At 39.7% G+C, this 26838-nt stretch overlaps 1 protein-coding gene across 3 annotated transcripts in view; it reads right to left on the bottom strand.

Annotated features, from left to right (window-relative positions):
* The window catches only part of Cals (calsyntenin 1), a 229387-nt gene that overhangs the window by 21521 nt on the left and 181028 nt on the right, over positions 1 to 26838 (bottom strand). For all 3 annotated transcript variants that reach the window (XM_034981127.2, XM_069506515.1, XM_069506516.1), the window contains exons 2-5: positions 10867 to 11027; positions 1630 to 1751; positions 867 to 1084; positions 185 to 331 (exon numbers count right to left, since the gene is read on the bottom strand). In XM_034981127.2, the coding sequence (XP_034837018.1) occupies positions 185 to 331; positions 867 to 1084; positions 1630 to 1751; positions 10867 to 11027 (648 nt within the window). The remainder of the gene's footprint in view (positions 1 to 184; positions 332 to 866; positions 1085 to 1629; positions 1752 to 10866; positions 11028 to 26838) is intronic.

The raw sequence follows: 26838 nt of genomic DNA, 5'->3' as shown, positions 1-26838 counted from the left end.
TTATTATTATTATTATTTTTTGTTATCAGTTTAATTATGTAGATTGACTTAATTAGCTTTTAAGGTTTATTTTAGTATTGTGATCAAATAAAAGTTTTCTTTCTTTGTTTTCTTTCTTTCTAATGTTTCTTTCTGGCATGCTCCTTACTTAGCGATACTTCTTTGTCATTGGAATGATTGTTACCTTTCCAGCCCGCTCTGCACGGCTTGTTGACTTTGATGGTGACCATGACGGGCGCGGACTGCAGCATGCCGCAGTCGTACGCCACCACCGACAAGATGTGGTTGTGCGATTTGTCGTACTCCAGGACCTCTGTGTTGCGGATGACGCCTAAAAGAAACCAGAAAACAAAAATTTGTTAGTGCTAAGTGAGACATTTATGGACACCGTGGAGAAATCTCTGGAGCAATTTTAAATTTACTAATGTGAAAGTGATCATGAAAGATCTTCTTTGAAGACAAGGTGTTAGTCTTAGGGCGTCTAGTGGGCTGTTAGTCTGGAATTTGTTCAAGGTTGCATACTTTGTGATTGTGATTTTATTGTAGCCAGTGTTATTTAATTCAGGCGTTACAACTTCAGGTCTTACTAACAAAACAGCTACTTTGAAGTAGTTTTAGTAGTTTATGGCACATTCTTATACAATAAACTACTTACTCGTAAACTCTACTCTTATAGAAAACAGTCTATGTTAAAGAGCTTATGAACTCAGCCATCTCTTCCATATTCTAACCTAGTAAACAGTTAGTAGTGGTCGCAGTAGAGTCATCTACTCCGATAATGGACCAAACTTTTTGACATTCCCGAAAATTCCTTAAACATGATTCAACTCCGAGCAGCGCCATCTAGTTTGTTCAATAGTACTTACCCTCATTGTCGATCGTGAAGGGCTGACTCCGGTCGCCGTCATTCAGGATCTCGTACTTGCAAACGTCGCCGTAGCGCGGCGTGCAGTCGCGGTCGGTCGCGTCCACGCGCACTATCTCGTCGTAGATCTTGCCTTCGTCGACGGAACGAACGTACGCCGCCTGGCTGAAGACCGGCGCGAACTCGTTCACGTCTGTCACTGTTATGTGCACTGGGACGCTGGAACAGGAAAGAAATATGCGTCGAATTGAGCCATATCCTTAGAACTTACAGATGTCTAAACACACAGATACCTATAATATGATTTCCTTAGCTGATTTATGGCCGAAATTAATAATAATAAAACCAATCCTATATGTAATCTGCCGACAGATTATTTTTAGCAACGCTGTTATTTGTCAAAAATTGTGTGGCTTTTTTGACAGCAATTAACAAAATACTAACAACGTCCGTTAGTAAGCTTATCGACAGATTACGGGTAGATTGATTTATTAATTTCGGTCGTTAAAAGGTAAACAAGTCAGCCTTAGCAGACGCGCTAAGTACTGCGAATGGGATATGTTCTTACCGCAAGTACACAATTGATCAATTTTAGAAAGTCAAAACCAGGCAAAGTCGGAACGCGCCGGGCAAAACACGTAGTTTACATGTGTGTAAACTACGTGTTTTACCCGGCGCGTTAACTCTCCGAAAAGTTATCGACCTTATGTAGGATCAGTGATCACAGAATAAGTGTAGAGAATATGCAACACAATGGGACTCACGTGTTGGAGTAGGATCCATCGCAGCCCACGGCGGCGATGTCGAACTTGTAGTTGCGTCGCTTCTCGCAGTTAAGCGGGTAGCGCACGCGCAGCCGCGCTTCGTTCTCGTCTATCACCATTATCTAGAACAACCATAATAGTATGTCAATATCTCATCATCATCAAAAGTGCCAAGTCCCAACTGACCAAAATATGGAGAGACAAGAACATTTTGCAATGGACCAAGTTATATTTGGTCTGTACGCTTGTTTTTTGCATATTAATATGGAGTCGAGACATGGACCCTCAAATTTGCCGACCAGCAAAGGATTGATGCCTTCGAAATGTGGTGCTGGAGACGGATGCTCAACATTTCCGAGACGTTAGTATTACGTAGTAGAGCATAAGACCAACGTCTCGATTATAAATACTTTGAAAATCAAGATGCTGCTGTCCAACATCTGTCTGCGGCGGATGCTTGACTACTTCGGTCACATTGCTAGGAAAAACGCGATTAGCTTAGAGAAACTGTTGATCACTGGCAACATCGGAGGAAAGAGACCCTGCGGACGAAGCCCGAGATGTTGGTCCGTCGAGATACGAGAAGCGGTCGACACGCCCTTCTGCAATGCCTTCCGTACGGCCTCCAACAGGGAACCATGGCGCAACATCGTGAACAAGGTGATATCTCGGATAGCCACGATCCTCAAAATTGAGGGACCGACGCGAGAAGAAGATTTTCATCATCATATTGCAAGTTCACTACTGAGAACGAATCTCTTCCCAGAATAAAAAACTTTGCCCATAGTCCATTACGCTGGTGGTCTAACCAAGTGCGGATTGGCATACTTTACACACCTTTGTTGGTCACTCTAGTTCTCCTACGGATCTCCTTATTTCTGATTTGATCACGCAGAGAAACTCCAAGCATAGCTCTCTCCATCTTGAGCCGCTAGATTCAGGCGGCGGCCCAAGACTGTGGCGTGTGGAAGTCCTTACAGGATACCTATGTCCAGCAGTGGACGTCTATCGGTTGATAATGATGATGACACATCTTTGAAAATCCTATGGAGAACTCTCAGGCATACAGATTTGCTAAAACGTAGCGCCAGAAGTTTTAAAGCGCCGGACAAATCGCGTCGCTTACCCGTTTCTCCGAAACTATTTGAGAAAGTAAAGTCAAATAATGTATTTACAAAAATGTTTTTTGTAAATACATTAAATCGACCTTTTTCCAGGGTCGCGCCTCGGAGAGGGCTGGAGGGCTGGAGGGCTGTAAAGTTATATACTCTTGAACTTTGAGGTGGAAAGTTTTGGCTAAGTGTTTTACGGTTTTCTTTGAAGGGATAATCAAATTAGGTGGAGATCAAAGATTTTGGCTGTCTCGTGATTTTACTTGAAGGTTAAGGTGATATTTACATATTTTTTTAATAACTAGCTTTTGCCTTAGGCTACGTCCACATTGAATCCATATCAATACTTAATATTATAAATGCGAAAGTGTGTCTGTCTGCTAGCTTTTCAGGGCCCAACAGTTTAACCGATTTTGATGAAATTTAGTACAACGTTAGTTACATCCCGGGGATGGACATAGGGGTTTGATCCCGGAAAATCAAGGCCACCATCTAGTGTATAATAAATTCCATTTTTCCTTAGTTTGTTTAAGAGATAAACAAATCGCGGATACCTTCTATATACGTTTACTAACTCATCATCATCATCAACCGATGGACGTCCACTGCTGGACATAGGTCTCCTGTAGGGACTTTAACACGCCACGGTCTCGCTTCGCTGGACCCTGCGACTCGTCTGATCGTCCGTCCACCTAGTGGAGGGTCTTCCAACGCTGAGCCTTCCGGTGCGAGATCGACATTCCAGCACCTTGGGACCCCAACGTCCATCTATTTTACGAACTATGTGCCCTGCCCATTGCTACTTCAGATAACTGGTACCACAAAACTGTGCTGGTACCAAAGTGGTACATTTTCGCTTCATTAGCAAAGTGAACTAGTGACATATTAGACCCGTTGTAAGACAAGCTACTAAGCTGTGATAGCCTAGTTGTTAGGACGTCCGCTTCCTTCTGAGGTCGGCGGCTCGATCCCAGGCACGCACCTCTAACTTTTTCGGAGATGTGATATGTGCGTTTTAAGTAAGTTAATATCACTTGCTTTAACGGTGAAGGAAAACATCGTGAGGAAACCTGCATGCCTGAGAGTTCTCCATAATGTTCTCAAAGGTGTGTAAAGTCGACCAACCAGCATATGGCCAGCGTGGTAGACTATGGCCAAACCCTTCTCACTCTGAGAGGAGACTCGCTCTGTATTGTGCCGGCGGCGCTGGGTTGATCATGATGATGAAGAGAATATAGTCTTGCTAGGTATCATAATTACAAAGTACCGTAGGAAAAACTGAATAATTTTAAACATTGTCTACTAAACTAACACTGAAGCTCGTCTTTGTTATACTTTATAAAATACCGCTTACCTGGATAAAATATAAAGATAAAAGGTAACACAATATTGTCTTGTTAGCGGGAAATAACAATAATTAGTGGGTTCGGCAAGAACGCAGGGTGCGTTACCGGGAACGCTTGTCGTGATCTGGCTTCATTTGTGGAAGCTGAACTTCATTATATTATACCGATATGGATTGTATCGGTACGATTAGAGCGAATACGCTGTCTATCGGTATTCTACAGGATATAAATGTTTCGGTGAGTGTGCCAAGAACTTTGTGACCTGGTTCCTTCTTCACCTTTTTAGAATAGAATAGAATAGAATAGAATAGAATAGAATAGAATAGAATAGAATAATGTTTATTCGAGGTATATAGGTGGTACATGGTGTAGGCAATATCGTCCTGTACAGCAGTGCAACACCTCGAACAGGTAGGCCACTCAGCTTGTGTTGAGACGTCGGGCCCCTCAGACACAAACCTCTAGAGCAAATATCTGAGGTACCAAATGCCCCAACGCTGATTTTCAGTGACCGCCTTTTAAATATTACCTAAACGTCAGTGGCATAGAATATATAAAGTTGGCGAGTAAATGGATAAATAAAATAAAATAAAGTGTTTACAGTTTTTAAATTTAAATTGATATAGGACATAAAAGAAGAAATAAGAAATAATACATTGAAATTTGTTATCGCACTTTTGCCGCCTTTGAAACGGAAGTCACGTGATCTGTTTTGGCTTGTGGGGCGGCCATCTTGATTCGATTGTATAAATACGAGTGTTTGATGATTCTTAAGCCAGTCTCGTTCCGACCGTGACTCGATCGACTATTAAATGCTTTTTGTGTTTAGGTTGTCATTCTGACTGAGTGGTCACAATAGCAATTGGATCCTAGTCAAGTTAAATATTGCAGTAAGGTTATTATAAAAGGTAAAACTCTCGATAAGGTTGTGCGCGTCGTGATTAATATTTAACTGCACTTCTGGTATGTTTTATATTTTTATATTTCAATTATATATAACTAGCTTATGCTCGCGACTTCGTCCGCGTGGACTTCACAAATTTCAAACCCCTATTTCACCCCCTTAGGGGTTGAATTTTCAAAAATCCTTTCTTAGCGGATGCCTACGTCATAATAGCTATCTGCATGCCAAATTTCAGCCCGATCCGTCCAGTAGTTTGAGCTGTGCGTTGATAGATCAGTCAGTCAGTCAGTCAGTCACCCTTTCCTTTATATATTAAGATTCATAATTTTTTAATTCAAACCGCTGGGATATGGAACGCCCTCCCAGTACCTCCCTCCCCTCCACTTTTAATATGGATACCTTGAAGTCAAGAGTGAATAGGCATCTTATAGGCAAGCGCGCTCCATCTTAGGCTGCATCATCACAGACCAGGTTTGATTGCAGCCAAGCCCCACTACGTACGGGTGCAGACCAGGGGTAGTTACAGATATTCGCATCCGCAAATACGGAACATTCACATTAATTCAGACATCCAGACAGACAGATGTCAAAATATTGGAATCCGCAACAACCTTGGCGATGCTTTGCGGTACGATAGTGAAATGGTGAAGGAGGGAGCAGTGTGTTATGCCTATAGCAGAACCTTCAGAAACAATTCAAAAGGTATCCGCGTGAAATCCTCACCGCAAACAAACAAGCACACGCCACAAAAACCAGTTTTGGCGGTGAGCGTTTAGCTAAACAACAGTTAATTTCTCCGGGGAAATTCCGCTTGGCAGTTATAACTCGGCTACGAAATATTCACGTTTTATAACTTAGGAGCTTTGAACGACTTGGCCGTCCTTTTGCTAAAAAGCAGCTAACCCCAAAAAGTAGTTTTTGAATTAATCAAATTCTCCATGCTAAAATTAAATTAACTTAAATTAACGGGGGTTTCAATATTGTGATTATATAAAAATAATTGTTTAATAATTTATAAAATCAATATTGGAATACATGAATACTAAAAACAATGGACCTAAATAACTTGTACGGTAGCATAATTTAGAAAAACATGTTAAAGAAACGTTTTTCAAAATTTCCACGTTATTGGGCGATAACTTAAATACGACTTTTTGGGATTAGCTGCTTTTTATCAAAGCAAAGCCACATAAGTAAAGTATAAATGCCTTTTTTTCGGTTGTTTTAAAGAAAAATGTTTGGGTACGGAACCCTAAAATCAAGTACTACTGAAAATTTTACCTACCTACTGTATTCAAACTTCGATAACTCAATTCACAGCGATTTTTATTCAATTTTATAAATTGCAGCTGCAAATTCTCTCGGAAACTTGCCATATATCTCTGACGCATGGAAAACTTCGCGGCAGATCTGAATGTTATTTATTGGACTGGATTCACTGAATCTATCATAAACTAGGGTAATAACTTGTGCCCCGATACAGATCGAGTAGAGACTAGAGAGACTGTTTTTTTTTGTATAGGTATGTTGTATAGCCAGGCGTTACTTTGCGTTACATTTACTTTAGCATGCGAAATGCGTACCACCTTGTAATTTGCCTGGTGGCTGCTTTTTTCTGCATGTTTAGCAGTGGGAGGGCGGGCGGTGCATTTCTCATGCCGCATGTTGCACCATACAGATTCGACATGTTTCTGGCAAATTAAGATTTTGGTTCACAGAAAAATTTGACACTAACTAGTTGCGATACATTTATTGTCCTTTTATTTATTGGACTTTGGAAACTGAATTCCAATATAATATAATGTTGGTAGAAAAAGGTTGTGTTACAAGCAGGGTAGCAATTATGTGCTTTTATTTTTTCTCTAAATTCAAAATTATACTTCTCATCGAAAACAATTTAAATACATCCAAACCCAAAAGGTGTTACGAGGTGTTTCGATTTTTTGTATATTTTTATCATGTTATTAATATGTGAAAAGTACATTTATAAAAAACCTACTACCGCTATACAATTTTTTAATTATTTTTAATTCAGGTATTTCCTGAATATGAAAGACGTGAGTTGAAAAAAAATCTTGCCAAATGTGTTACCTTATTAAACAATAGGCATTTTAAAATAATCATGGAGTTTTAACCATTTAAGAAATAATGACCGAAAAAGTTTTTGGCAACTAACAATGGCTAGGGTACCGGGTTAGGGTAACATACCCAGTAACCTATCTTATGTATGTTCTGAATTCTGATACGTATTAGACCAGTTCATTTAAATTTATTTATTCAGATACAAGTTAGCCCTTGACTGCAATCTCACCAGGTGGTAAGTGATGATGCACTCTAAGATGGATGCGGGCTAAAATGGAAGGGGTATGGCAGTTTTATGAAACCCATGCATACCCCTTTGGTTTCTACACGGCATCGTACCGGAACGCTAAATCGCTCATTATTGCACAATTATGAGGACAACTCTAAATCAATTAGTATACTTAGTTATATTCGTTTGGAGCAGCATATACTTCAAAACAAAGAAAAACATCGGTAATGGATTCTGAATAACATCACTTTGCCAATGTTTGGAACTTGGCATCGAAATTGTAGTAAGCGATTTGTCAAGGATATTCGAACGTTGTATTAGCAACAGATAAGATAATAAATGCTAGTTTGGGAAATCTTTGTTTTCCGGTATCAAAAGTATCCTATGTCAGTCTCCAGATCTTTAACTATATTCATGCCAAAAATGACGTCGATCCATTGCTCTGTTGCGGCGTGATTGAAGGACAAACCAACAAAGGCACTTTACACTATTCATTAAAGTAGGATACTATTAATATGTGCTTTTAAAGCAGGATTCTATTAATCTCTATATATAAAAATTAATCGCTGAATGAACAGCTGAACCGATTTCGCTAATTCTTTTTTTATAATAATCCTTGAAGTACGAGGATGGTTCTTACGGAGAGAAAAATTAACTATTAAAAAAATAAAAAAATAAAGAATCGACTGTTAGGCGGTAGAAGTTCGCCGGGTCAGCTAGTTTTAATGAAAACACAAGATACTTTCAGTAACTAAGTAGGAATTTTTCTCAATGACCGATCTACAGGTAGATGTCAGTTAAACTCTTTGGTTTAGTGTTTTGCAGCGCCGAGGCAGCTGCCAAACTAGTGTCTTGTATTCTAGAGTGTATTCTAGAAGTGTTGTAGGCTGTAGCAACATGAAGTAGTTTCTAGTTCTACTACACTACTACATTCGCTTACTTGTCGGTTCCAAGGGATATTCGATTTGCGCTTTGTTTTGTTTTATATATGCGAAAGTGGGTCTTTTTGTTTGTTTGTTACTTCATAATACTTCAACTAGGAAATCAACCGACTTGCATACAGTCTTAACTTATACAGAGATAACTTGCATCCCCTGAAAAATCTAAGGTGCTGATAAACTTGAGCATTCACTTGTAATGAGCATTCTTGCGAATGCTCATTCACACAAAAATACGAGAACATTTTAGCGAGCATTCTATCGAGCGTTCTGGCGAGCATTCTAGCGAGCACACGCGACCGTCAAGTCTGACATTTTCATGAAGAACTAGCTTATGCTCGCGACTTCGTCCGCGTGCACTACACAAATTTCAAACCCCTTTTTCACCCCCTTAGGAGTTGAATTTTCAAAAATTCTTTCTTAGCGGATGCCTACGTCATAATAGCTATCTGCATGCCAAATTTCAGCCCGATCCGTCCTGTAGTTTGAGCTGTGCGTTGATAGGTCAGTCAGTCAGTCAGTCAGTCAGTCAGTCAGTCAGTCAGTCACCTTTTCCTTTTATATATTTATAGATGAATGCTCAAAATGTTCGAAGCAATATTTGGCTCTATGCCTGGCTCGGCTCGTTGTTCAGTTCGACAAAAATAAAAACGGCGAATGCTCGATGTTCTGTTACAAGTGAATGCTCAAGTTTATCAGCACCTAAAGAGTTCCCCACGGAATTAAAAAAAAACCTAAATCCATACGGATGAAGTCGTGAGCATCATCTAGTATAATAAAAGGATAAATTGACTGACATAATATCAACATGCAGTTTAGTAATCTACTTAAGAGTACCTAGATTGTATGTGCTCTTTGATTTAGAACAAAAGGTTTTTCTAAGATCAAAAATGAATTACTAGACAAGAAACTCTATCCTTTAATCCATTAATATTATTCTCTATTTTATAAAAAAAAACAAAGTAAATACTTAAGAGTATTTTATTTGATTAAAATGTGCGCATCAAAAACCAGTATCCATTTAGAAAATGACAAACTTTATTATAAAAGTCTCTCCAGAAACCAATCTTGAAAGTATCGAATTGCATTCCGATATCAAATATGGACGCGATGTATTCGATATCGAATACATATATCGTATTCGTGCAGTTGTATTCGAATAAGTGTATTCGTATCCAATACAGTGTATTTGAAATTTGAATTCAATGCAACACAATTTTGTCGAAGCTCCATATTTTATAAAACGCCTGAATGGTTTTGCGAGACCAGCTTTTTCTCGCAACTATGTCCGCGTGGATTTCGGTATACTAAAGAACTTATTGAAATTTCTCAAAATCTTTCTATTAGTAGGACTCTATATTATAGAAAGAACCACATCTATGGAGAGAACCTACATCAATACACAACAAGAATTGATGACAACTGATTGACTGCTCTATCAACGCAAATAGCCTAACCATGGGTTAGAAACTTGAAATTATAAAGGTAGCTTCTTTTTATGGTGTACAAAGGATTTATGGAAATTCTTCCCCTAAGGGGACTAAATAGAGGTTGAAAGTTTGTATGAAAGTACGTAATTTTTCAAGTGATATTAATTAAAATTGGTACATATTTGGATTTACGGTCTGCAAAAATGAACGAGTACAGATTTTTAGAAATTCTATCTACTCACCGATTTCAAAAAATGAAGAACTCTTAGACATCCAAGTTTCCTTACGATGCATAATGTTTACCTTCACCGTTAAAGCAAGTTATATTTATAGTTATATTAATGACTTATAAGGCCTCCGAAAAGTTAGAGGTGCGTGCCTGGGGTTGAACTCACCGATTAGGAGGCCGACGTCTTAACAACTAGGCTATCGCCGCATTCATTTCGTATAAAAGCTACGGAACCGTAAAAACGGGATAAAAAAAGAACTAAAAGAAATTGGCATTGAGTACGAACAACATACCTACTACGACGAAAACGCTGAAATATTTTATTTTACATTCGTTTTCATCTCAAAAAGCCTGGCACTTGAAAAAATGACTCAACGAACCGTGTGTACTAACTAACTAAAAACTGAAACGATCAATACAGTTGATTGCGTCGTGCTATGAACATTGGAGCGATATGTATTCGACACTGTAGGCTTATTGCGATACTTGTATTCGTATTGGTTTGTAACTAGAGTCACTCAGCGGGTGATATCTGATAATTCTAGATCAGATTTACCTACTAGGGAAGAAGAGGGTACTTGGAGACGTTACCTTAAATGGCGCCTCCCCATGATGTTTGTTGTTAAGTATAAGTAGAGAAATGAAATGATGAAATGAAATGAAATAATTTATTTGTGTGAATATGGGAAGACAAGGTGTTTACAATAGAGAGTTGCCAACATATCCAGTCAGGAAACCCTGACGTACAAATGTTGGCCAGAATGAGAGGCCAGAGATCCTCATGGATCGTGTGCTAAAGGGAACTCGATCGCTTCCCCAGGAAAAAGTAAAACAATTTTCCGTAGAAAAAATGAAGGTTCACCTTAAATACTTACGTGTATTGCAATGGTGCGAAGGTCTTAGGTTGTCCAGCTTTTGATCTGATAATTCTAAGTAGAAAGAAGTGAGTAGTTAGAGTAGGTCCTACCTCGAAGGGCGCCTCCCCATGGTGTTTGTTGTTGAGGATGAGGAAGGAGCACAGCGGCCCCCGCGCGCGGATGGCCGGCGTCACCTCCACCAGGGTCTCGTTCTCGCGGATGAGCCCGTGGTACCCTTCATCAGGCTCTGCTAGCTCGAGGTAAGGAATGTCTGTAACAAGAGAAAAGGGCTACATTAGTGTTCAGTTCCTTGGAGCCAGCGGGAAGCGGATCAGGATTCAGGACAGGCAAGAGTGGCAGCTTCTAGTGTCGGATGTCAAGATCCTCTTCGGGTCACCGAGTCAGGGAAGCAAGTTATCAATTTATTTATTATCTAGCTGTACCTGAAGAAGGGTATATGTATCAAAAAATATTATTTGACATCGCCTGCCACTTAAGGCCAACTTTCAAAATTGCCGCAAAGTGCTGCGCGGAGGCAGCGCTGCAGCCGCGCTGTTTTGTAAATCCACATAATTTCGATCGACGAACTGATGCGCGCCCGCAGCGCGGGTGTAGCGCTGCAGTCGCGCTTTTTCTAAATATATAAAAGGAAAAGGTGACTGACTGACTGACTGACTGACTGACTGATCTATCAACGCACAGCTCAAACTACTGGACCGATTGGGCTGAAATTTGGCATGCAGATAGCTATTATGACGTAGACATCCGCAAAGAAAGGATTTTTGAAAATTCAATCCCTAAGGGGGTGAAATAGGGGTTTAAAGTTTGTGTAGTCCACGCGGACGAAGTCGCGAGCATAAGCTAGTTATTTATATGGCTTCACTGTGCAGCGTGGCCAAAGCGCTGCACCCGCGCGGCATTATTGTTCATTTTAACAAATACCATGTTAGATTTGTCTTGGTGGTGGAACTGATACTGGATGTGAAACAAAGTAACCTAACTACAAATGGTTATTAAATGTTAGTGTTATTATGTAAAGTACACTATGGGAGAGACGCAGTACACGAATACTTAATAAATTACTCATAACATGAGTACATACATATATAGATGTATGTAAAGTAAAGTGCTCCATTAAATGCTTAATAACCAATTAGGTAAAACGTACACGATAGCATGTATTACTAGATGGGCCTACACTATGTACACGGATGCAGCTGCTAGAATATGGATAGGCGCAGCGCAGAGCTGAGCCTGGAGAGAGGCCAAGTGTGGTCACAGTACATGCATGCAGTAGGTCCATGTATGACATTGTTTACGCTATTTCACTAGATATTATCAAACAAATCCCTCTGCCGAGTTTGTCTGTTCGTCGAGTAGGTATATAGGTAGGTAGGTAATAAAACGAGGCTGGTTGACCAACAACTGAATTTATTTTGAGAATACCCTCATGTTCTATAATATAATTACACTACATCTTTCTTTTTCTATACTGAAAAACAATTGATGTTTGTAACATGCATTACAATTCTAATACATTAAATTTCTATTCATCTCCTGATATTACAAAATCCATACCATATAACACATTCCATTAATAATCCGATATAAAATAACAATGCACAATACAAAATAACATCACTAGTAGGTACACCCACTTAAAATAATTATCATTGCTAAAATTCATCAATAGATAAAATAAAATAAAAATTATGTACAAGTTACACTACCAATCTACACAACAACAGTACTATTCTGAATTATTTTTATTATTTAAACGGCAAGCCCTTCTCGTGCGACGAGGCAAGGCACAATCCTGCAGCAAAACAGCGTCTTTCGACGTCATTTTGGCTGATCCCGTACCCATGAGATTAGTATCTGCAACCGTACCGGACTCACCTGTACTCGCACTAGTTTCAGTTGAACGTGTCTCGCAATCATTGTGCCTTCCCTCGGACGTCTGTTCGCCCTTTCTATTTACCAAATGTCGCCTATTGCGCCTATATATACGCCTGGTTTGGTCTTCTACAAAATAAGACCTAGGTTCCGCAGTCTGCTGAACCACTTTCGCAAGCTTGCGTTCCTTGCCGTCTACTATCACAACCTTATCATTAGTGTGAAGCGGTGGAAGGGGTTTCGCAGACCTATCATAATTTAGTTTTTGTTTTTGTTGATGCTTCAATATAGCACTATAATTTTTTTTACGATCGACTGTTTCATCCAAGAGTTTGTGATATGTAGGCAACCGCGTGTTTAGTCTCCTACCCATAAGAATTTGCGCGGGTGAATCGATATTTTCTCGTGGCGTAGTTCTCAAATTTAACAGCCCTATGTAATAATCATCGCCCGAGTCGCAACATTTCTTTAGTAAGTTTTTAACAGTACGGACACTCCGTTCACTTTTACCATTACTCTGTGCATATAAGGGAGAAGATGTGACGTGTTTGATATCCCATGCACTAAGGAAGGCCCGAAATTCACTAGATACATACGCAGAAAAATTGTCAGTCACTAATTCGTTTGGTATTCCATGTCTTGCGAATTGTTCTTTCATAGCCTTTATTATAGACTTACTATTTATAAGATTTAATTCTGTAACTTCAACAAAGTTAGAGAAATAATCTACTAAAATGAGATAATACTTCTTCCTATACTCGAATATATCCGAGCCCACTTTGAACCAGGGTACATCAGGAATAGAGTGCGGCAACATCGGCTCCCGGCACGGCGCCGGCGCATACCGCTCGCACGTCGCGCACTCGCGCACCGCGCGCTCGATGTCGCGCGACATGCCTACCCAGAACATCACTTGTCGCGCGCGCCGCTTGCACCGGTCAATACCGAGATGCCCCTCGTGAATTCTCTGTAACATATCTCCTCGTAAGGCTCTCGGGATATACAACAAATAATCTTTTAATATTAAACCATCCACATATTGAAAACTTTCACGATAAGACCAAAAAACTCTAAGATTAACTTTTACGTCGTATTTATTTCTAGGCCATCCTTCTACTATATACTTCAGTATTTCTTGGCATTCTTCATCTTTTTCTATATGTTCTTTTATCAGACTTAGCTTTTGATTGCTGAACTGTAAATTATTAATCATAAAACAAGTCTGAGCCTCCAAACATTCATTAAATTTTTCATACATATAATCTGATAACGGCGCACGAGATAACGTGTCCGCTATATACATATACTTTCCCGGAGTATAAGTGACCTTAAAGTCATATCTTTGAATCCTTAACAACATGCGCTGTAGCCTCGCGGGAACCGAGGAAAGCGATTTTGTAAAAATAGCTTCGAGCGGTTTATGATCACTCTGTACCGTGATGTCACATCTCCCAAATATATACTGGTGGAAACGTTCACACGCAAAGACGATGGCTAACATCTCTTTTTCTATTTGTGCGTACCGTCGCTGCGTGTCGGTGAGCGTGAGCGAGGCGAACTCGACCGGGCGGCCCCCCTGCAGCAGCACCGCGCCCAGCGCCTCCGAGCTCGCGTCCACCGACAGCACCACGGGCAGCTCGCTGGAATACAACGCTAGTACCGGAGCCGTTGCGATTTTATTTTTTAATAAATTCACTGCTTCCGAGTGCACCGAATCCCAGACCCATTCAGAATTTTTCTTTAATAGATACCTAAGGACTGCTACCGACTGTGAATAATTGGGAACAAACTTCGATAAGTAATTAATCATACCTAGAAACCGCTCCAACGATTTTCTATCCCTAGGCTCAGGCATTTCTAAGATAGCTTTCACTTTATTTACGTCCGGTCTCATACCGCGTTCATCAAAAATATGCCCCAAGTACGTTATTTCTTTAACTCTGAATTTACACTTATCCTTATTAAATCTCATATCTATTTCTCGTGCCCTCTCTAGTAATCGTTTTAGACGTAAATCATGCTCTTCGCGAGTTCTACCCCAAACTACTATATCATCGATAAAGGAATCGACCCCTTCCAGGTCCTCCAGATGTTGTCGCACCCTCGAATGAAATAATTCTGGCGCACAGCTTATTCCATACGGTAACCGCAAGAACTGGTATCTGCCGAAAGGTGTGCTGAAGGTACACAGGTCAGCGCTGGCATCGTCCAGCTGCAGCATCCAAAACCCACAGCGAGCGTCGAGCACGCTAAAGAAACTCGCCCCGCGAAGTCGCGACGCGAGATCGGTCACCGTCGGCAGAGTGAAATGCGCACGCTTAATAGCGCGATTTAACGGTCGCGGATCTAAGCACACACGTATGTCTCCGTTCTTTTTCGCTGTTATCACAATAGCATTAACCCATTCAGTCGGACGGTGCACTTTACGAATCACGTCCAGTTCCTCCATACGCTGCAACTCACTATACAGTTTATCTTTAAGCCCTAGTGGAACCTTGCGAGCTGGACATATGCTCGGTTGCACCGTTTTATCTATGGTTAATCTGTGTACTCCCGGTAATTTTCCCAGGCCCTTAAATAGATCCCTATAATCATTATCAATATCCAATGCGTCTACCCGCTGTATCAAGCCTAACTTCACACAAGCACTCAGACCTAAAATATTTTGACATTTCATATTACACACTACAAATTTTAGGTTATATTCTACTTGTTTATACTTAAATAATACATAACACTGTCCTATTATCGGCACAATATTTCCCGTGTAAGAATGCACACGGCCACGGTAGGGACTTAAATTTTTAAAATTAAGGCCTAATTCCTCATACTCGAATTTTGACAAAATATTTATCATCGATCCTGTATCTAATTTGAATTCTAATTGCTTACCACTAAAGTCCAAAAACGTAGTCCATTCCTTCGGCTTACCATCGCTAATCACATTCACATAAATTAACTCATCATTAGATCCGTCCGATTCGCTACTCTCACTTATTTTGTGAACCCGCTTTCCCACTGATCTACACTTCCGGGAAAAATGCCCCCGGGATTTACACGTAAAACAAATAGCTTGAATAGCTGGGCACCGCAGCTCATCACAAAAATCACGGCCGCACCGATAGCAAGCGCGGCCCTCCCGGCGCGGGCGCACGCCCCGGCGCTCCTCGTCGCGCGCCCCACTGGCGGCGGCGCGCCAGGACCCGCGCGCGCTTCTCGACGCCGACCAGTCGCCTCGATCACTGCCTCGTCCAGCCTCGCGACCGCTCCGACCAGCCACTCCATCCACCCGTATGCTCGAACTTGCCTCCTGTATTTGACGACTTTCGTGCCTGGACGCCTCATCAGCCTCGCAAATTTGCACCGCCTTCGCCAGATTTAAATCGTCCGTTCTCAACAGTCGATCTCGCACGACATTGTTAGATATGCCACATACGATCCGATCTTTTATTAAATCATCCGTGAGATGCTCGAATTTGCAATCTTGGCTGAGTAATCTGAGCGCGGTTACATATTTACCTATAGTCTCACCGTCGCTTTGATTTCTTGTAAAAAACTTAAATCTTAACATCGTCACGTTAGCCTTCTTGGTTCCAAAAAAGTTATCAAATTTACTTTTTAAACATTTCAGGTCGTCTGCACTTTCACCTTTATTGTACGTGAATGTAGAATAAATTTCATAACCGTCTGGCCCGATGAGGTTTACCAGCAAGCTGGCCTGTACATCCTGAGTTTCTTTTATTATCCCGGATGCCTTGAGAAATATTTCGAATTGCTTCCACCATTTTGACCACGCCTCAGCCCGCACGGCTGGACTTCCTTCTATATTTAGCTCCGGTGGCGGTCGTGCGTGCTCCATTCTTACTTATTTTCAATAATCACTTTACTAATATCACTTTTATTGCTTATTATTTAATTATCACATTACTATTACTCTTTAATTTAACATTTTTCACTCTCGCCGCTGCCACCATGTAATAAAACGAGGCTGGTTGACCAACAACTGAATTTATTTTGAGAATACCCTCATGTTCTATAATATAATTACACTACAGTTACCGCTATAAAAAAGAATTACAAACCTCCTTTTTATGGTTCCGTATTAAAACGTAGATTCGTCTGTACCACAACTTCTGCTGTTCAGTACAGTTATAAAAACTTAGCGACACGGTACACAGATACAAAGTTAATTTAAAAAAAAATTTAGATTAAAAAAAATCTTCTAAACAGCGTGAATAGGAAAAAAATTGGTTGACCCCTTGAGTTATACCCCTTTATATTAGTAGTAAGTACCTATTTATATATTTTAAACACATTATTAGATTTCTTAGATAGTTTTTGAAAAAAAAAACTACAATTGAAGAAATAATAATTTTGTAGCATTTAGTAGCTTATGCGTACTTATTCTAATATGCATTTGAACAATTTTTTAAAAAGTTAAAAATAAGTTATTAAAAAAATCGCTCGCAGAATTTTGCAAAATGTGTTAATTACAGCATATTGGATTAATAAAATTCTACCAGACTGTATTGGATTGGATCAATATCTTCAATTGGTTGTATGTACAGAGCACTAAATATAAGCTAAGCTGATTCCTAGTTGCATGTGCTAGATTAGCCTCAGAAGTATAGAGACAATAGAGTCAGGAATCACCTACTGAGAGCCTAAACCTTAATTCGTTATCAATAAGCTAGGGCGTGGTTGAAGGTAGAAAACAAAATAAAAGATTGTATAAGGAAATAAACTGTTTTATTCAGGGAAAAATCCCTCCATATCAAAGTTTATCTTTACCATTACTTATTGCTTTATCATTAAATAATTTATTATTTCCTTTAAGAAAAATCTACCGCCAGTTCGAAAAAGCATATCTACCGAGAGAAAGAACTGGCAAGAAAAAACTCGGCGGTGTCTATCCACAATTATTGAAAAATAGATACAACTATGGTATTACCATAACATATCCAACCCACATCGGGTATAAGCATAAACTATTACAAAGGAATACCAGTTGAATAACAAATTACACATTAAACAACATACATAGTATAACAACAGAAATATAAAATCAACAATATTCGTACCTGTAGGTATGTCACAGCTTCTTATTAAAAATAGGAAAATTAATGATTTCTACCGTCAAAGCAGAGCCATTTATAGCCCTTTGGCTACCCTTTCCATAAGTATAATGATACCATATAAAACTCAAATTCAATAGAGTCGACAATAGAGATTAAACTTTAGTTTTAAATTTATACACTTCAAAATTCCACATTATACTCTATTTAAATCTACAATTACTTTACTTCTAAAATATAATAAAATCAATTTTACCATGTAAGACCTTTGGATTAGCTGCTATATATTATCTGTTACGTCTGTAGTATTTTGTCTATCATTTTGACGTGCCTCTGTTTACAAATAAAATGTCAATGGTTTAGAATTAATTCTTAAGCAAAATCTAAAGAGTTTAGTAGCAATTTCAAGAAATAAATAGCAACTCTAACCATTTATCTTATACATGCTTGTATGCTTTGAGTAAGTTAGTAGTGCATGTTGCAGTTTGCGGAAGCTGTGCCGCCTCTCACGCTGAAATCTTCGCAAATATCGGTTACGTTACTAGTATATTACGCAACTTGAACTTATATCTCAATTCGGTAACTCCTTGAGAATACAATATTAGATATTGTATTTGTAACACATTTTGTACAAGCTAAAAGGTTTAAGGTTATCCGATTTCCACAAAAGCAGGAGGTTCTTAGTTTAGCACGCCACGGTATGCTTGGCAGGATAAGTGGATGATTTTATTTATTAAGACCTATGTAAATAATAATATTATGTTGCATTATTCGGAGAAAATAAATGATTATGATTATTATAGGTGCTTTTTAGGATTCCGTATTTTCTATGTAGATAATTTATATACAGCGTCTTCTCCGAGATTTCTTCTTCTTTTATAATCAGTAGAGGAAGTTTCCGAGATGGTCCCATAAAAATTTCTGGATACAACTTCTTAAACCTGATGCTGCAGGGTACAGCATTAAACCAGTGCAAAGTATTACTTTTATTTTCGTTAAAAGTATTCAAGAAAATTTTCATGAATCTGTTCTAATAATATTCTCAACTATACTTGTTCAAGGTAACATTACAAAAATTAAATTTGGGTAAGAAATGCCCCCATTAGCCCCCGTTATACAATAATAGCCAAGCTAAAATATTCAAGGGTCGGCCGTTTTCATTTCAAACTGCGCGTTCAACTTTTCACCCGACAAATGGGCGGGCTTTATGTTCATGGGCAGTCGGCGGCGGCGCCCTGTCCGAGGTGTAGTACGCGACAGGTCGAGATGGCAATCGGGGTGGCAACACCCTGCACACACACACAACCCTCGCGCTAATCCGGTGCAGGCGAGCGCGGGTGTGCGGGGCCTCCCCCGTCTCATACCGCAATTGCCATCTCAACCTGTCGCGGACTGAAGATTGTTGAAATCGGCGAGGCTACTTACTGGAATTGATATTTTATTGGATATCTTTGGGAAGTCTGTCTTTATGGTTGATTTTTTTTCTTTAGTACCGAGTGTGAAATGTTTTGGGATACAATTAATTAGGTACCATGAGACGATTGTTGTCACGCGGCGGGACTCAGGCTTTTTATGTCGCGAGTATATCTAGATTCTACTTGGTTATAAATATCGGCCGTAAAGCAATCATCATCAGCATACAGGTCTCTTGTAGGGACTTTCATACGCCACGGTCTTGCGCCGCCTGAATCTAGCGGCTCCCTGCGACTCGCCTGATGTCGTCCGTCCAGTTATTGGGGTCTTCCAACGCTGCGTTTTCCGGTGCGAGGTCGCCATTCCAGCAACTTGGGACCCCAACGTCTATCGGTTTATCGAACTATGTGCCCTGCCCATTACCACTTCAGCTTCGCCACCCGCTAAGCTATGTCGGTTACTCTGGTTCTCCTACGGATTTCCTATACGTAAAGCAATAAAATGTTTCATATCAATAATGTTACCCGATATGCAGAGGCGGATTATCCCTGGCAAACTAGCACGTGCCTAGGGGCGCGAGGTTACGAAGGGGCGCAGGTGATCATGAGGAGTTCCATTACCTGGCCTACCTAAGTGACCGAAACTGCCTCTTCTTTAATATAGATAGAAAAGTGTCATGACGTGATGTTGTTCACTCGCTCACATAAATAAATATAATCACCAACTACCAGCTATGCAATGAGACGATTCCTCGTTTTTTCGAAGTTAATTAGTAAAAAATTGAAGATGGCTGTAAGAGGGGCGCCTATGAGACGCTTGCCTCGGGTGCTCTTGAAATTTAATCCGCCTCTGCCGATATGTATAGACAAGATGTAGGTTACCCGATATAGCACGATGTAGGCAGCAGAGTCGTCTAAGCGCTGCTTGCGTAAACAAGAGCCATCTGCCGCCCATCGTAAAACCCTTCAATCTCGCGGTCCGTTTTACGATTACTTACACTCACAGAATGCTAAATAAGACAATAGAAATAGTATGTACTACATGATGCCCGTGACTTTATCCGGTTGTTAAAAATCCCGTGGGAACTCTTTGATTTTCCTGAATCAAAAGTAGCATATTTCCTTCCCCGGGATGCAAGCCAAGTTTGTATATACCAAATTTCATCAAAATCAGTTAAACGGACAGACAGACAGACACACTTTCGCGTTTATTATATTAGTATGGATTATCGTTTTCATCAACCGATAGACGTTCACTGCTTGACTCTAGCGGCTCCCCGCGACTTGTGCTTTGATCTCATTTGACCACACCGTCAAAATACTCAAAGCACCGCAGTAGGCCTTCAAAGGTGACTGCGATCGGCACTGGTGTTGAGATCTACGGGACGAAAAGTCGTCGTCACTGTAGCACTGTAGCAGGTATTTTCAAAGCACATAAAATATCCATATACAATGTACATACCTGCCTTATGTCTCTAGCACCCAAATGAACCTGAATTAAACTACAACGCAATGCAAATACGTCTTACTATTACACTAGTCATCTGTGCGGCGACAAGCCCACACTTCTTTAAAATGAAAATTTCTGAAAATCAGCGTCCTGCATCTTATATGTGTTAACGCATATGATGCAAGACATTATGCTGAGCTGTACACCCGTTTGGGGTGGTGTCACAGATGAAAATGTTACATTTGTACCTACTTTGTTTTTATCTGTGTCACCAAAAACAAATTAATGCATTTTCATTTCTTTCTTTACCAGTTCTACGCTTATTCTGAATTCCGTGAACACTACACTCGATTCAAGGACCGATGCCGAATGATATCGTTAAACAATCTGCTACCATCAAAACTAAAGCTGTTTTTGTTACATCTTATATAATAATCTTATATTATATTTATAAAAGAAAAAGCTGACTGACTGACTGATCTTTTTTTTTTAAATAGCCATGTTAACTGTGACCAAAATTCCCCATTCCAACTAAGCAGTAAGTTGGTTGAGAACTCATCGATTTTGTTCCCATCGAGTCACTACATCGAGTTACTAGTTGCAACCTTTTTATCCATTAGCATTCCAAACAAGTCACACTATGACTGTGGGTGTGACTCGATGGGAAAAAATCGATGAGTTCCCAACGAGTCACACTGTAACACGATTGGTTATGACTCGTTGTGAACGCACCGACAACGGTCGCTAGTAGATCAATACACACAGCTTTATACTGGACAAAAAAAATAGAATTTCATTTCACAATAGATACAGAACAGAGTAAGCTGAGCGGATAAAAGGCTAACAAAATGGCGGACACGGACGCAATATAAATCGAAACACGTAACTAACTCGCATTAAGCGCGCTCTCCTCGCTCGGCGCTCGGCGCTCGGCGCTCGGCGCTCGGCGCCAGTAACGAGCTGTCACGGTTATGTAAAACCATTGTAAAACGGTATTCAATTTAGAAATAAGGTTACACTGCTTATGCGCTTCTCCATACAAACTTATTACGCCTATTATTCTATTATTTGTTGTTCTAGATCTAAAAGTAACTCAGGCGTTCACAACGAGTCATAACCAATCGTGTTACAGTGTGACTCGTTGGGAACTCATCGATTTTTTCCCATCGAGTCACACCCACAGTCATAGTGTGACTTGTTTGGAATGCTAATGGATAAAAAGGTTGCAACTAGTAACTCGATGTAGTGACTCAGATATCGATTTGTCTCTCTATTATCTTTCCATAAAATAATAAATATGGTAAAATTTGCCAAAATTATATAGAAATTGTAAGAAATCGCACGCACTCGCCAAAAAAATACGCGCGAACGGTTTTATACAATTTCCATAACAAAGAATTCTGCAGAAAAATCGCGCGCTGAAGTTTAGCAGTGCGGGCTTACCCTAAAATTTCATGTGACAGAATTTGTGGAAAAATCGCGCGCTGAAGTTTAGCAGTGCGGGCTTACCCTAAAATTTCATGTGACAGAATTTGTGGAAAAATCGCGCGCTGAAGTTTAGCAGTGCGGGCTTACCCTAAAATTTCATGTGACAGAATTTATGGAAAAATCGCGCGGTAACATATCGCAGTGCAGGCTTACCCTTAAAACAGTATCTGCGGTGGACAGGTGAAAGCGTGTCTTTGAATTTGTTAAGAGGCTTTGTTGAGATGTTTCTTACAAAAACAGCTGGGTGGGGGATGGGGGAGTGGATTGAAAAAAAATTCTAATTTTGAATATCAAAAAATTCCAATTCGAATGCAAAATACTAATAATATAAATTCGAAAGTATGTTTGTCTGCATGCTACATTTTCATGACCCATCCGCTTAACCGATTTTGACTAAACTTGGTATAGATAGCTTGCATCCCGGAAATGGGCACGGGCTACTTTTTCAAATTACATATCAGAAACTGTTGAACCGACATGGACTGAACCTTCATCCCTCTGGCTATAGCAGTCTTAGAATACGTTTAGTCCATTTGAGACAAATCCTTCACTGTCAGTGCTACAATAATATTGTCAAGAGGTAAAGTTTGGAGGTAAGAGGTAATATCCTAAACTACTCATCTGATTTCAAAAACTCTTTAACCATTTTGGTACATTATTCCAGATGAATATATTATGTAGGCATAAAATATCAAATTCTAGCCGAACTACCTATATAGTACGCGACAGGTCAAGATGGCAAGCGGGGTATGAAGCGGAGGGACGCCCCGCACACCCACATGACACCCGCGCTCGCTCGCACGGGGTTAGTGCGGGAACTGTGCGGGTGTGCGGGGCGTTCCCTCCCCGAATACCATCTCGATCTGTCGCGGACTATAGTTTCTGGCACCCAATCTATCGATACTAATAATTTTGACGACCTCCCTGGCGCAGTGGTGAGCGCTGTGGTCTTATTAGTGGGAGGTCCCGGGTTCGATTCCTTGCAGGGGTTTGGAATTTTATAATTTCTAAATTTCTGGTCTGGTCTGGTGGGAGGCTTCGGCCGTGGCTAGTTATCACCCTACCGGCAAAGCCGTGCCGCCAAGCGATTTAGCGTTCCGGTACGATGCCGTGTAGAAACCAAAGGTATGGGTTTACTAAAACTGCCATACCCCTTCCAGGTTAGCCCGCTATCATCTTAGACTGCATCATCACTTACCACCAGGTGAGATTGCAGTCAAGGGCTAACTTGTATGTGAATAAAAAAAAAAAAAAAAAGAAAAATGTAAAAAAAATTGTCAGCGAAGACCTTGAAATGACACCTAAAGTGGAACACCCGAAATCCGAATTCACATGTCTTTTATTACCCCTATTTGTCCCGCTTGCTTACTGGAGCTTATGAATATTTCAACGATAACTCATAACTGCCTGCCCACGTAAATAGTATAACAATTTATTAATAAAAAACCCGTCAAATGCGAGTCAGACTCGCATACGAAGGGTTCCGTACAAGATATACCTACCTACCTAACACTTACGTAGAACACTGCAGTCTACAAGTTAATGACGGACAGCGTCATCTATATATGTGATAAACTAATATTTTCCTGAACATTGTAACTGTTTGTCTCTACAAGAAAAAAATAAAAAAAATTGTGATGTAACCACAAATTCACGGTTTACGGATTTTTTCCTTAACTTGTGCTATAAGACCGACCTGCCAATCAAATGTCATGACTGTAGGCTAACGGGAGGTACAGTCGCGGCCGAAAGTAATGTACATCGACATTTAGAAGGAGATAGCAGATTTGTAGAGCATTGTCCCAGTCATTCAAACCGACAAAACGTCACATAGGTATGAGTGACAGAGACAACGCTCTAAAGGCCGATGTGCATTACTTTCGGCCGCGTACTGTACCCTATAGGTTTTCTTGACAGACACGACAGACAGACAACAAAGTAATCCTATAAAGGTCTAAATAATAAGCCGGGACAGATATTATTTAGAATGGAAATCACTCACGGTAGTTTAAACCCTATAAAGGTCCTTTTTTTCTTTTACGGTACGGAACCTTAATTATGAGTAAAACAAGATATTACATTACCTTGTTCTATATTTGTCATATTTAAATGAACTCAATATAAAATATGAGATACAAGATGGGTACAAGGGATATTTGTGTATGACATGACACAAAGCTAAAAATATGTTGGGAATGTTTCTTTATTTTAGAAACGTATGTGTAGGGCTCTCGTATTATTAAAAGCTTTGTTTTATAGCTTTAGATAAAAGCAGAACCTTTGATATACTGGGAAAATTAAAATGCAACAATAGGTATGGCTTAAAGCGATGCGATTGTACAAACTTATGCTGTCTACTAGCTTATGCCTGCGAAATTTAAAACCCCTATTTTAAGCGATTGAATTTCTAAAAATCCTTTCTTAGCGGATGTCTACGTCATAATAGGTATCTGCATGCCAAATTTCAGCCCTATCCGTCCAATAGTTTGAGCTGTGCGTTGATAGATCAGTCAGTCAGTCAGTCACCTTTTCCTTTTATATATTTAGATTAGAGAGATTTAAAAAAATTGTAGTCAGCATGAAAAAATGCCAACCCACTCGTCTTATATTTTCGACGGCCAATCTTATTTCTTAAAAACAAGTCGTAATTAAGAGAATTAAACACACGACTACTGCCGTACCAAAAAAACGAATAAAAAGCAAAAATTCACATTTGAAAATCGGCCATACTCATCATATTAAACTTTTTCAAAAAATTATGTCACTCGGGATGCTATTGTAGAGATTCTAACGATACCCCAATCTGTTGACGCATTTAGTAGTTATGCTGGAAAAATGAAACTGACATACAAACATACACAACACATTCATGCAGATTGTAAAACAAACTCTATTTTACAGCCATCGTAAACTCTCACCCACACTGTAGAGTGTAGACTATTTCGCGTGACACCCCGCATGAATACTTAATACGCTCTCAGAGTGTCGGACACTTCAGCGAGATTGCACTTGAAATACTGCCACTAAAAGAATGTACGGAGCACTTCGGCAAATCTTTTTAGTTTTATGGGACAACCCCCGCAGGTTACAGACTTTTCATCGGCCTATAGTTTAGACTTCGGGCAGTTTTTAGGGTTCCGTACTTCAAAATAAAAAAAGGAACCCTTAGCGACAGACAGACGGAGCGTCTGTCCGGCGCGTCGGTCAAGAAAACCTATATATTGTACTTCCAGTTGACTCAGAATCATGAAATTTGGCAGGTAGGTAGGGTTTAGGTATAACACAAGTTAAGGAAAAAATCCGAAAACAGTAAATGTGTGGTTACATCACAAAAAAAATGTTTACGAAAAAATTATTAAGTACTAAATCTAATATTCTATAATCTACATAAAAGAGTTGCGTGTATTATATTGTACGATGGTACGGAACCCTTCCTATGCGCGTCCGAATCGCACTTGACCGGTTTTTCTCTTCGTAAAGATTACAGTAGTGTGACAAAAAGGCTGTATGTTTTCATTGGAATGATTCACGCCAAAGAAAATACTCCTTTCGCCTGTTTTTGAAAAGCCTTTTCCTATTTTTCACTTTAGTATTCTTTCTCAGGGGCGGCGTATAAGCAGCCTTTTTCATTTCCACTCATTGTAATCATGGCTCCCCATAGCCGTGGCAGGGTTGTCAAAAGTTAAAAAAATCTTTTTTACAAATAAAGTCACAAAACATACATTTATGTTGTTAAGTTCTTGCTGTCCAGCGTACCTACAATAAAGTGTATTTTCGTTCCATTGTAGATTTTTAATGTTATTAAAACCCATACTAATATTATAAGCGCGAAAGTGTGTCTGTCGAAACGGTTTTGGCGAACTTTACAGAGACCTAGTTTCTCATAAACTAGGTAACAAGCAGACCACACTAAATACTCGTAATATGTATTCAATATGATTTTAATATAATGCTATAGTCACAACTTTACTAAAATGCTATGGTATTGTGAAGTTTAGTTGAAGCTTAAGGTGTTATTTAGCTAATTTTTCTTTTACCTAAAGTCAAAATTATTAACAATCTAAAAATACACTATTTTTTACTAATAAATATACGCTAAAATACGGTAAACCTTTTTTTTTGCTGGTTTCCGCACTTAAACGTTTCCGTCTGTTGTGCGTACGCTAAACCTTGAAAACCCTAAAAATAACCAAGACTCCTTATTCCATCATACTCCCCTGCAAACAGTACACGTATTAGTAGAACACATGAGTAAGTACACAAAAGCATGTTTTGGACAGCCCTGGTTACACCTATCTATGTAGTTATAGAGAGGTTAAGTAAACCAACTGAACTCATGAGCTGTTATGACTGGGGTACGGTTACAATGGTTTTCATGTTTTGTTATGTACAGTGTGCCGCACAAATTTTGCCACACGAATATAACTCTTGTGTATATGCAAATAATACATATTTTAGTTTTTATGGTGTTCTGTGTTGTCTAGTGCACGTACAATTCACCTCACAAATCATGCCACTCGATTTTAGCTCTTAAGTTATACATGTTTTAGAGTTTATTTAAGTTATGTTTACCGAGTTCTGTGTTGTATATTGTACTGACTCGCACTTGACCGGTTTATTTAAATAGCTGTGACACACAGACAGACACGAACTAAACGATACTACCGTTCACAAAGACCACAAAAGAATAATGTACCTAAGACTTGTCCTGAAAGCTTCAGAGTCACGGAAACACGAAGAACATAGCCCTCGTAAATTACG

Source organism: Maniola hyperantus, chromosome 23 (genome assembly GCF_902806685.2).
Source record: "Maniola hyperantus chromosome 23, iAphHyp1.2, whole genome shotgun sequence".
Classification (NCBI taxonomy): domain Eukaryota; kingdom Metazoa; phylum Arthropoda; class Insecta; order Lepidoptera; family Nymphalidae; genus Maniola; species Maniola hyperantus.
The sequence above is the reverse complement of the archived record's forward strand: the minus strand, read 5'-3'. Positions and strand labels throughout refer to the sequence as shown.